This window comes from Schistocerca serialis, chromosome 1 (genome assembly GCF_023864345.2).
Source record: "Schistocerca serialis cubense isolate TAMUIC-IGC-003099 chromosome 1, iqSchSeri2.2, whole genome shotgun sequence".
Taxonomy (NCBI): domain Eukaryota; kingdom Metazoa; phylum Arthropoda; class Insecta; order Orthoptera; family Acrididae; genus Schistocerca; species Schistocerca serialis.
Window position 1 is genome coordinate 669709623 of NC_064638.1, and position 13567 is coordinate 669723189.

Consider the following 13567-nt stretch of genomic DNA (forward strand, 5'->3'; position numbering starts at 1 on the left):
AATCCGAAGAGATAAAGTTGCTCTGTCCAGAATGCAGTGCGTCCATGACGGAAGTCCTGCAGTCTTCAAATCGTGTGTGAAATAAAAAGAAAATTTTGAAAAAATAATAAAATGATGGGCGTTTGAAGCAAAGATGTAGTATTCTTTTATTTATGTCACGTTTTTTTGCAATAACTAATGAATAAGTGAACATTTAAAAAATTTGCGTGTTACTGCAATTCAGGCAAATTTTAGAAACATGTGTTCATTAGTGTGCCCGCAGTCTATTCCGTCAGCATGAGATACAGTGTATTTCGGATGGGGGGGAGGGGCTTAACGATGACTTACTTTCTTAAAAAATCGGAAAACGTTGTCCAAGAATTAGTAAATAACGCTGAAAAGAGATTTAAGTTGATTGTTTCATTAGTTTGTTTTTAAAAAGTGAAAATCTCTAATTGTATAGGCTGGCTGAGGAGAATAGACCCTTAATGTGTTACCAGGTTGACTGGATCAGTGCGTGTTTCTTGTGAATGAAGAGCCAGCTACATTTTACTATGTAATTATTATAGCTTTTCTCTTGTATTACTTGTATTTTAATTGCCAATTTTACAACGTCTGGCCAGTTTACGCTATTTGCAAGGATGTGAGATAGTGAGATTGTTCAGGTGTCTGTGAGTGATGTTGGGGGAGAGTGAGAGAAATTCTGTAAGACTTAATTCTACTTGTTTTATAACATTTTAGATATTTCAGCCATCTTTCCTACTAATTTTTATAGGTTGCTGATAATGTCGCCGTCTCGCCATTGCGTAACCATAAAACACACACACACACACACACACACACACACATTAACACAGACTTTCTGTTATATTAAAATTTTTGTGGTGCTGGCCCCTAGGCAGCAGCCTAGACACCCTGCGCACTAAGTGTAGTAGCAGTAGTTCGGTAGTTGAGGCTTCTGAGGCTCGGAGCAGTGACGGCAGCTGCGGGTGTTGCAGGCGGGACGGGTCGGCAGAATGGCGGGCCGGCGCGCACTGCCAGCCTGGGGACCGGAGGCGTGGGCGGCGGGGGCGGTGTGCGCACTCCGCCCCTCGAGCGCAAGAGCAAGCTGTCGGCGCTCGTGCGCGTCTTCAAGCCCTGGAAGTGGAAGCGCAAGAAGAAGTCCGACAAGTTCGAGGCCGCCTCTCGCTGTGAGTAACGTTACTGTCCATCATTAAGGGGGCGTTTGGGCATGTCGTTTGTGTTGTAATGGATTTGTCACACTAACCACCTTAAAGAGTGAATTTCCTCTTTCATTTGTTAACTGCATTAATTATAAATAATACACGTAAATGCCTCAAACTGACATCAGACAGCCTAAATACAGCAGTGCACCCATGGATTACGCAAACCTGCATTTTTAGAACTGTTATTACGTTTTTCAAAAACAGTTGTTCTAAACACTATCTGTAATGCAGATTCTGAAAATTACTTCAATTTTGTTCAGTTTCCGTAATTTTGAGAAGGAGCAGGTTAAAACATCGACATCTATGATTAAAAGTTACCATCTTTATCGTGAGTTGCAGCTGACGAATGGTCGTTGCAACGTTGGAGGGGGAGCAGAATATGAAAAAGTCCTCCAAAAACTGTCAACGTCGAATGGAAAACTTTAACTGCGGGTATAATAAAACTGTTGATACCAATAGCGAACAGTCTCTTGACAGAATCAGTCTGAAAGAGCACCTCCGACCCGACATCCGAAAAAGTCGCCTGGAAAGGAACGACCGAATGAATGGTGATAGTAGGTGCATCCTCGCTAGCCCTATGTGCGGAACTGTTTACGATGTGATGCCTGAAAGTAGTGTGGTGTTCCCTCTCAGGATCGAAGAAGGTGAGTACGAAGTGTTGTTTGCGTAGGAAAGATTCTTGTATTTCCGCCTTCGGCAGGGTCAGTTGTCGACGATAGAAATATAGCCCCCAAACCCACACTGATAGCGACTGAGTAGTTACCGCGATTTAGAACCTAAATCAGATGCTGGTTATGCGTTGTAACGTTTTTCCGGATCAGGTAGTGAGAGCCACATTACGGTAACCACTGGAAAACGTGCGAGCGTTGCTTGGTTTCAGAAAGAGTACTAAAATCACCTCTTTGCGCGAATCTGGAAATTCCCAAGTCAGCCACGGTTAGGAGAAAAACGGTTAGGAGAAAAACGGTTAGGAGAATTGCCTTTGCGTCCTGGTTTATGTACTGTATCATATACTGGCTTCGACCCTTACATGGTGTTGTCGACTTGACCCAAGACAATGCAAAATCAAGCTCTCGCATAGAAAAGTTGCAGCTGCACTCCTCGGTATTATTGGAATGGAAATTCCAATCACCATTCTCCATTAGTGGCGGTGGAAAACTGAATCCTGGTTTTCAGTGATAGAGCTAAAGTACTCTGCCATTGCCTGTGTGCTGTCTCCAGATGTTGACTGCCTCAGTACAGTAGTAATAGGTGATCTCACAGATTTGCCAGATATCCTTCTTGATGCTTCTTCTCATACCTGATAATAATAAAAACAGTTGAAAGTCATTAGGACCTCCAAATTTTGTAAAACTTAGTGTTTGCATGTACAACAGTATTTTTAGTGATGCTCCACAATGCTAATGAAGATATCAAAGTGGCTCCAGTTTTAGGGATCCGTACAGCAATTGGAAAAAATGGAACCATTATAGGATCACTTCGTTGTCTGTATGTCTGTCCGACTGTTAAAAATGCTTTTTCTAAGGAACGGGTAGACGTATCAAATAGAAATTTATATCACATACTGAGGCCTATGGTTCCTTGGTGGCTTGTAAAATGTAAGCTTATAAGTCAATGTACTTAAAAGATACAGCCATTTATGTCACATCTTTTGATACTAACAAACTCACTCATCAAAACCTACTTCCCGTTGACCTACACTCATGAAATTTGAAAGAACCAAGGTTTCATCGTAAAACTAAACGAAGAAAATAAGAAAATTGTTATCCTTATATCACACGAAAAATATTTCTTTTGACATTTATTGTCCCACTTCAAATTTAAAAGTAAAACATTCTCGAAAGTCTTGGAATTTCCGCGACCAATATCTTGCCAGTATCAATCCCTGATTCCGGGGATGGATAAAGTGTCTAGATATGTTGTACGGAATCCTCAGAGGTAAGACTTATTCATCCAAGTAACAGGGTCTCCGCGAACCCGGACTAGTGAATAAGCTACTACAATGACCCCAGAGACTTGTTACGGGGTCAGTGTGTGTACCTGTATTTGTACTATTCTCCTAAACGTAATCATCTGACTTTTGAGAAGGAAGATCATAGCTCAATCGGAGACTGAATGGTTTTACGTGTTTGACACTACCGTACTGGGGAACAAATTACCACCCATTCAGATGAAAAAGTGGTAACCCAAACAAGACTGAGAATAGATCACTGCTTCTTAGTGCATGGCTAAGTGCTACAAAGAAAGAAACTAGAAGTTGTCGGTGCTTGTACGTATTGCTGTAAGTAAACCAATACGTAACTAAATGCATTTTGTATACTGACGAGAGCGAATTCCTGTGTTTGACAGTTTGACAGGGAATACGGCTTGAATTGTGCCTAATGGCGAGGCTACTGTGATGGAAATTTTAGTTCTGTGTAGTGCCATGACTTCTTTCTGAATTGTGGCTTGGATGTTTCAGTGTTTTATCAATGTTTCGCTCTTTTCTTCCTAGCGGTAATCCAGCGACTGCGACTGAAATCTAAAATTGTGTTCTTAAGGCTTTCATTGTATCCAAGTTACTCCTTCGCGAATCTAGGTTTACTAAATACTCCACAAGCCACTGTACAATGCATGGCGGAGGGTACATCTTATCAACTTCAGCAGTTTTCTTTCCTGTTCCTTTCGCGTAACAAGCGAGGAAAAAAGTGACTATCTAAATACCTCAGTACTCGCCCTGACCCCTCTTCATCTTTTTCTTATGATCCCTACGCGAGATGTACAGTGGTAACAGCATAGTAGACGCACTGTCGTCTTCGAATACAGGTTTTAGAGAGAACTACGTCGTCTTTGTTCCAAGGGTTCCAATTTAAGTTTTCTGTTACATTTTCGTATGGTCTATATCGATCCTTTAGGATCCAAGCAGCGCGTGTCTTATTTCTTTCGAAGCCTGTTATCGTGCCTGCTTGACAAGGACTCCAAAGACTGGAACAGTTATCTGCGATTGGTCCCAATTGCTTCTTGTATGCGATTTCCTTTACAGATAGACCACACACTGCCAGTACCCTTCCACCATTCATCTATCGTAGTGATTTTAAAAGATCGTTCCATTTTACGTCACCTCTTAGTACCAATCCCAAGACCACCTCCGTAACTGAGTGGTCAGAATGGTTGACTGTCATGCAGGGGGACCATGTTCGATTCCCGGCAACATTTATTCATTTCACTACCTTCAAATATTCATACGATGTGACGTGCTCAAAATGTTTTTTTTAAAAATTATTTTATGTATTGACTCTCGGGGAGAGCCCACACAAGCATGTAAATAGTGTAATGTCAGTTATGAGGACACGAACGTAAGGATACCGCAACACCCAGTCGCCGAATGGAGAAAATCTCCGACCCGGACGAGAATCGAACCAGAGCCTCTTCGAGTAGCAATCCGTCGCTCAAAATGTTCATTATTAATCTTGTAAATATGTACTACAATGTTCTTTGTTTTTGTTACAGGCGTTATCTTACATTTATCCACTTTAAAGGCGCTTCCGTTCATGACATCAGGTGGAATTCTTAGCCAAGTCTCTCTGCGACTGCTTACGATCGTACATCAACGATACTTGCCATTACACAGCTGCATCGGAAGCGAAGACTTTTATAGTGCTGCTGATCCTATCAGATATTTTGAATGAACTTGATTCTAGGACTTAAAAAACGTTATTTCTCGGGAACTTAATATCTTTTATAGAAATCGTCTCTGTTTTATGCAAGAAATGATAGGAAAAGTGTTTTCTATATACATAAATGATCTAGTGGACAGGGTGAGCAGGAACCTGCGGCTGTTCGCTGATGGTGTGGTGTACGTGAAGCTGTCGTAATTGAGTGACTTTAGAAGGGTCCAAGATGACTTAGGCAAAATTTCTAGTCGGTGTGACGAATGTAGAAAAAAAAAAAAGGTTAATGTCAGTGGGAAGGAAAAACAATCCCATAATCTTCGAATAAAGCGTCAGCAGTGTGCTGCTTGATACAGTAACTCCGATTAAAAATCTAGGCGTAACTTTGCAAAGTGATAAAAAATGCCATGTTGGTAGTAGGGAAGGGAAATGGCCGACTTCGGTTTGTTGGGGTAATTTTAGGAATGTTTGGTTCACCTGTAAAGGACACTCCGGGTAGAACGGTAGTGAGACCTATTCTTGAGTACTGCTCGAGTGTTTGAGATCCGCTCCAGGTCGGATTAAAGGAAGGCATCGAAGCGTTTCAGAGGCGGGATGCTAGATTTATTACCGGTAGATTCAGTCAGCACACACATATATTACGGAGATGCTTCCGGAAGTTAAATGGGAATTCCTGGTGGGAAGGCGACGCTGTTTTCGAGGAACGCTGCTGAGAAAATTTAGAGAACCGGCGTTTGGAGCTGGCTGCAGAACGATTCTCTTGCCACCTACGTATATTTCACGTATGGACCACGAAGATAAAGTAGGATCAGATAAGGGAGACCAGGGCTCCAGCGGACACATACAGACAATCGTTTCTCCCCGTCTGTATTCGCGAGTGGAACAGGAAAGGAAACGACTAGCAGTGGTGCAGGGTCACTCCGTCACGCACCGTTCGATGGATGTCGATGTAGAACGTAGAAGAAAAAGTTGCTGAGGTGCCAGAAACATCGAAACAACTAAAGTTTTTGAGTTTGGATGAGCGCCTTGTGGGTATGTGAGAGCGTCATACCCGTGTCCCACCTGTTATTGTGGGTTACCTTTCATTGCAGTGGCTTACGTCTACTACTTGTTCAGCGTTAGCAACAGCTCTTTGTTTACCACTGCCGTCGCCTCGCCCGCATTTCCACGCGATAAGGTCGCCATAAACCTTGTCTTACTGTTAGATGGAGAGAGTAGTGGGAAGAGATAGCAGTTGTGCATTATTGTTGGTAATTTATTTTTACTTTGTTTCCCGGTATCAGCGAATAACATGAAAGGTGAAGGCCTCACATGGGTTTGCTTTCGCGATTCCCGGCGACGATTGCCGTAGATACTGCCACTGACAGTGGCTTTCCATGATAACGTGTTGGTAACTTGAAATGTGTTGTCGATCGTTGGCTGTAGTCTGTTGATTTTCTTCGAGGAAGTATTTAAGTAGAAAGTGATGAATAGTGCTTGATTCGCGCGTTCGCTTAAAGTTTTAATGCCGAGGCATCGGCTGTTTATCTGACGTGTACCGCCGGGTCTTCATTCTAGTTATAGTTTACTACCAGTGTTTTAGATATGGCTGAATCTCGACACTAAGATGTATTCTATTGTTCTGCAAATACTAGTTTTTGTTGTTCCTTTAGTTGTCTTCAAGTTGTTACAATTCGTCAGTGCGATTACAAATAGGCATCAGATGATCTGACGTAACTGTTCATTAAATGGACTCTTAATCTCACTTTTATGTTCGCGGCTTTATTTTTATCTAGGTAGATTCCCTAACTGTTCCAATAACTATGAATCAGATTGCGTGTACTTTACTATGTTAGCACGTAGTATTTCCTTCTGATAGGTCACACATCAATGGAGGAAACAGAAGCTCTCAGAGAGATGAAGTAGAATATTCGCAAAGTTTTAGGAGTCTTCAAAATGATGTCGATTTGGTACAAGTTATGATGCAAGCGTTGCAACTGATTCGGACGTGTCCTCTGCCTTTCTTCAGCAATATGAGACATATCCATTTCGCTTTTCGTCTGCGGTGAACCATTTTTTGCGAAATTTCACGTTTCTTATTCGTATCCAGATCGTAACTACCGCCGATCACCGTTTACCTTATTGCTCCATTATTTGATCAATGCCGAGCTTACCGATAATGTCTGGTTGTCAGCTAGGGGAGAGAGTGAGCGTTATCTCTCAGGCTTTCGCGCCGTGATTAATTGATTGATGGTATGCTTCCGTGTGCTCACCAGAGGTGTTGTCTCCATTTTATGTACAGTATTCCAACGATCGACCCGATATTTAACATACACCCAAGAATGTACCAGAAAATTTAGGAAGATTCTCTAATTGTTTTAACAATATTGTGAAAGAAAAAGTCCTTTTTTAATGAACTGCTCTCATCTCAAAATTTATAATCTTGTATGTCGTAGCACTAACAGCAATTCCAGGACTAGTTGGCACTTGCAACAACATAGGGAGAGATGGGACCGAATCGTAACATGGCAGTAGTCTATAAATAAGTCGAAATCTGTATCATGAGTGTGCTTTTATGCAGGAAATAATCAGGCTCTTGCATTGTTTGGAACCTGTGTTTTGGACTAAAAATTTACAGTTTTGTGCAATTCGGCGTCCTGTAGCCTTTGATCCATTTGCTGAAATAAAATTCAGGTTTCTGAAAGTTTTTCTTTTTAAAAAATTGGCACTTTGTTTCATCGCATTCTTTGAAAGACTAAAGAAAAATAGTAAACAGTAAACTGTACATTACAGAATATTGAAATTACGTTTAAAAAGGGCTTTACTATCTTTTTGATAACGAGCGAGTGCGCGGCTGAATTTCGTGTTCACAGCGCTGACTGCATTGACAAAAGACCTCATTACCATCACCAGCTGCGCTGATGAAGTGACTGCCGATGGGAGAGCGCGGGACTCGTGTCTGCATTTTCTCTCGCAGTTGCATCCTTTGGCGGGTCGTAGCTGATTCGTCCGCAGATGGGGCCCTGGAGCGTGTCCGTGCTGATCGGTGACGAGCAGGGTATCCACTGGTACTCTGCCTGCGTCAGAAATGTGTTCCGTATTGCTCGGTGCCCCTTTTTTTTAAAAAAAAAATACTATCATGAATTACAGACTGATAACGAAGTTTTTGGAAATGTGGTGAACGAAGCTTCTTCAGCTTCATGTTCAGATGGTGGACAAATGAATATTTATGATGAAGAGCGATCAAGCCGACGTTTAGTTGTGACAGACGAAATCAAATCAGTGATCGAGGAAAAAAATTAAGCAGGATAGACGTCTTCCTATTGATGACCTTATCTTGTGTTCCCCGAAGTTTCATGATCAGCTCCTCATCAAACCGTTAGTGGTGATTTGGACTACAGAAAAGCCTGGAGGGTTCATCGACTTTTGACAGAGGAACATAAAAACAAAGAATGGGAGCTGCACTGCCTTTTCTCACTTGTACGTGGATGGCGAAGAATTGTTGAACCATATTGTTACTGGTGACGAGGCCTACGTTTCGCATAAAAGTCCAGAAACAAAGCGCGAGTCAATGGAATGGCATATCCAAAACAAAAAAGGGCAGTCTAATTCTGAGCACCAATAAAGCTACGGCCACCGTGTGTTGGGATAGAAAGGGCGTCCTAGTTATCGATTATACGTCTAGAGGAGAGGCCATAAATGCAGCGGCCTACTCTCAGACCCTTCACGCACTACGCCCCGCCTTTCAAAACAAACGGCGTGATTTGTTGCCCATCAAAGCATTGTGCTTCTTCACGCAAATGTAAAGAAAATTTAAAGAGATAAGTAGTGAATTTCATTATAACTCCTCACTGAAATATAAACCAAAAACAATACAAATGACTTTTGATTCGTTTGGAAAGTTTCTACAGTTTATAGGCACACGTGCTCGAGAAGCCAACTGAACAGCTAGGGTCCCTAGCCTATGTCACGTACAGCAATTTCAGTAACATAAAATGTAGAAAATATACGTAAGGAAGAATTTTGTAATCACATTTTTTAAATTATAAATATCGACTTCGCACGGTTAGCACAATCTGCGGCCGAACTATTTGCCTGGCGTAGCGGTAATTTTGTTTACAGTGTTCTGCGTAGACTCATGATTAAAAATGAGGAGAGAACAGCGTTAGATAAGCCGATGGGAGAGCGCGGGACTCCTGTCTAAATTTTCTCTCGCAGTTGCAACCTTTGGCGGGTCGTAGCTGATTCGTCCGCAGATGGGGCCCTGGAGCGTGTCCGTGCTGATCGGTGACGAGCAGGGTATCATCACTTTGATATAAATCAAACGATTCAAGTAGTCCACATCGATTCTGCCGTATTGCGGCGCCTAAAGGCGTGAGCGGACTGCCCAGTCTCAGCCCGCAAACAGATGAACATCAACATTGTCCACTTCTAAGTAATCTCCCTCTGATATAATACACATGTACCAGCGCTTTTACCAATCTTGGGAGCATTTCTGAAACTCACTTTTCGTTGTGGTGTTCAGCTCCTTCAGCGATTCTGTTTTTATCTCCTCAGTGGTGCCAAGCGACGTCCTTCCACAGCTCTCTTCAGCGTCGGGAATAGAAAGATCTTGCAGGGGGTCATGTCCGGTGACTACGGTGGCTAAAGCAAATCAGAACAAGCCTTGATGTGTGAGCAGGAGCATTATTATTATTCAGTTTCCGCGAGTGATTTTGCAACAGTTCCGTTCGTTTTCTTCGGATTGCTTCACGAAAATGGCTCATAGCTTCCGGGTAGTATTCCTTATTGACTGTACGACCATAAGGCAGGAACTCATTTTCATTCCCTATCCCATTGTAATAGAAGATAACAGTGAGGAGAACACATGTGATCGAACTTGTCGAATTTTTTTTATGTCTTGGCTCTTCAGACATTTTCCATTTGGACTGTTTGACCTTGGTTTCGACGTCATACCTGCATACCCATGTTTCGTGACCTGATATAACATTCTTTAGAAGTTCTCGATCGGTCGACTCCATTCACCAATTGCTGAGTGACGTGTACGCGACATCATGTGTGGCCGAAATTCAACAATTTCGGAACAAAATTTGCTGCTACACACTTCATGCCCAAAACATCCAAAAAAATTAATTGGCATAAGCCAAAGGATATACCGACATATTCAGCAACCTCTTTGATGGCGAATCGGCTATTTTTCAGGACCATTTTCTCAACGTCTTCAGCGTCTTCTCAGTCCTCTTTGAAACGTTTATACAACTCATAAACTGTTGCCGCAGTCAATATTTCGAATACGGTGGTGCATTTTATTCCAGTTTTCAAGGAACATTTAATGCAAATTCTTTGATCCACCTTTTTCGAAAGCAAAAATTCACCGAGGACTCGAAATCGCGTATAGCCTTTTCGACAGTCAAGAATAAACTAAATATTGAAAACTTTTGAAAATGCAAATATAAATCAGGAACATGTATACTGACAACATAATTCCTTTTTTTTTTAATCGGATGCATAAATCCCGCGAAATTAAAAAAATTTCCGTTACCTTTTAATCGGAACTGGTAGTGACAAAAAAAAAAGGTGGCAGGGGACTGTAATTAATCATAGTTGAGACAGTTTGCACCAAATATTTATGAATTATGCGCAAGAACCTTCCTCGCCAATTAATGTATCTAGCAATTACAATGTCATCAAAATCCTGAGATTTGAATGCATATATAGGGAGGAAAAAGCGGCGGGGGATGCATATAGAAGGAGAATATAAATTCTGGTAATAATAATTTGAGAATATATATTCTGGTAATAATAATTTCGTGTGGTTCGATGTCCTATTGCAAGTCTTTCAATCGGACGTCACTTTGGCGACTTGCGCCTCCCTAGCCAGTTGTCCAACAGGGGAAAGGCGACCTAGAGTTTAACAAGGACTCCACATTATTGACAAGTGGTTGGTAGATTAAAAGACAAAGATAAAAACTGTGGTCCGACCAGGATTCGATCACGCGATCTTTCGCTTACGGTACCACGGCCACGCTTTTCTTTTTTCTTTTCAAAATATTTATTTAACGCTTGCACATAATCACATCAAATAACAGAGGCTAACAGGAAAAAAATATACCGCTAGACCACCAAAGCTGACTTCGATTCCAGTCTGAGAAAATGACCTACAGTTTAACATGGAATGCAAATCACGTTTCGCTTCTGGCGAATGTGAGGTGGATGCTAGGTTAAAAGACAGTGAAAAATTGGTCGTCCGTCCTGGGTTCGAATCCGTTACTTTTGGTTTCCAAGCACGCACTAGACTACGGATTGTGCTCGAACTTTTCTGATGTCGTAGTTCAGCCAATTTCCACGACATATTTATAAATTATATACACCAACATTCCTAGTGAATCAATCTATTATTCAAAACCGGATCAAAACTCTTACAGTTGTTCCTGAGATTGGGCCGTAAACTGATAGGAGCTAGCAGGGAATTTCAGCATATAAGTGTTCAGAAACAGTCTGCAGGGTACGTTGTGCTGATAAACAACTTTTTTTAAGAAAGTAAATACGTTGCGCTGTTCAGGAGTTAACTTGCTTTGACGTTAGGCAGTCAGGCTATTGAGCGCGAAAATTCAAGCGACCCGCCAGAGACGCTGTCGCCAGAAATGTTCTTCGTTGCAAAACGGCCTGCAGCCTCCTGTGTAAATATGCATATAAATCCTTACTAATGATGAGTGGTATTTCGTACTGTACGTCACAAAAAACTGCTCCTGCAGGTTGGGAGGTATTACAGTGGGGAAATAGACTCTTATGTGTTTTTGTGGTACGCGCCACAGTGGCTCAAATATAAAGGTCAGGGAAGACGTACTATCTCATCGTCGTGCTCATCAACCAAACTCGTACATTTTTAGGATTGTGAGTGAGCCATTATCGCCTTGTGAAATGCAATCCCGTGGTAGGATCAGTGCTTGTAGCACTGCAGGAACACGATCACCTCAATGGTTTCGTAGACCTGATCAACTATCTTTCCGTTCTGTGTCCCCATGCGCTCCCTCGAAAACCAAAGTATCACCTAAGTCCTTATCGGATCTCCATCGTACTCGTACTTCAGAACAGGAGGAAGACTGTGCGCTGTTCCTCGTGTTGTGCAGTGAGAAACAGTAGAAAAGTGTACCTGTCAGACCATACCATGTGTCCCTATGAGTCGTTATTTAGAGATCCTTGAGCCACTGAAGACTCATTGCATTCGCTTTGTTCACAAAAGGTATCATAATACAATGAATATTTATCTGCCCGGTTACCGTCATTCTGCTTACTTTGAAACTGTTCTTCACAGGAATACAAAGCTTATCTATCACATCAGGGCAACAGCCGTCGTGTAAGAAGTCTCTTCAGTCCCATCCTGCCTCTTTCGCAGTTTAGTAGTACTTGTACTACTTTTGTGTTTAGCAGGCGATGTTTCTCTTGTTAATGGTGCATGAAGTAAGCGGCAGCCAAGAATTTGAGATAGTAGCGAGTATGTAAGGAAGACGTCATCATAGATCAGCACACCACAACGACCACAGACGTTCTGTCGACTGAAAACACCCAGAACATTTACTGTGAAAGGGGGAAAACGAAAACGTCAGTTCGTTACAAATAAGTAAAAAAAAAAAAAAAAAACGTTCAGAAACAACGGGCTTACTCCGTGATGTTCACACTATTTTACCCAGACCGTGAATGTCTTAACAAAAGTGATAAAAACGCAAAGAGGTTAGCAGATCCAGATATTTAGGATCAGTAGTATCAGATGACGGAGCCGCAGAGGGAAATGTAGTACATCGGATAATCACATCTTACAATAAGTAGCGCATGCCTGCTGGAGTCTTCTATGTTAAAAAAAGTGCCTGTTCGGACGAAAAAACGACCGTAAATCAGCAGTGTGAGAGTAGTAAGGGCTGCAAAGAAGACACATTAACAAATGTTGGATTCATTGGGGAGTCCCATGTTGCGATCGACATGTGAAGCCGCCTTAAGGATTACTGTCACTGAGGTGACGAGCCGCAGGATAGCTATAAGCACTCATACAGATGGCGGTAGTATCGCGTACGCACTGTTTAAAAAGGCATAGCGTTGGCGGAGCTGTCACTTCTCCTCAGGTGATTCACGTGAAAAGATTTTCAACCTGATCATGGCCTCACTAGGGGATTTGACGGACTTTCAGCGCGGAATGGCAGCTGGACCCAAACGTATGGGACATTCCATTTCGGAAATCATTAGGGAATTCTATACTCAGAGATCCACAGTGTCACGAGTGTGCCGAAATACCAAATTCAGGCATTACCTCTCACCACGGACACGGCAATGGTCGACGGCCTTCATTTAACAATCGTGAGAAGTGACGCTGGCGTAGAGATTAGTATTAACAGGCAAGCAATAACTCGTGAAGTAAACACAGAAATCAACGTGGAATGTATGACGAATTATGCATTAGGACAGTGCGGCGAAATCTGGTGTTAATGGGCTATGGCAGCAGACGACCGACGCGACTGCCTTTGCTATCAGGAAGACATCACCTGCAGCGCCTTTCCTGGCCTCGTGACCATATTGGTCGGACCCTAGACGACTAGAAAACCGAGGCTTGGTGAGACGAGTCCAGATTTCAGTTCGTAAGAGCCGATGGCAGGGCTCCAGTGCTCCAGTGTGACAGAGACTGCGTGAAGCCATGGACCCAAGTTGTCAACAAGGCACCTTGCAAGCTGGTGATGACTTCAT

At 42.4% G+C, this 13567-nt stretch overlaps 1 protein-coding gene across 1 annotated transcript in view; it reads left to right on the forward strand.

The window, feature by feature from the left end:
- Window positions 1–13567, forward strand: part of LOC126422701 (phosphatase and actin regulator 4-like) — a 424446-nt gene that overhangs the window by 332842 nt on the left and 78037 nt on the right. Inside the window, exon 2 of the mRNA XM_050087245.1 lies at window positions 978–1169. Coding sequence (XP_049943202.1) covers window positions 978–1169 — 192 coding nt within the window. The remainder of the gene's footprint in view (window positions 1–977; window positions 1170–13567) is intronic.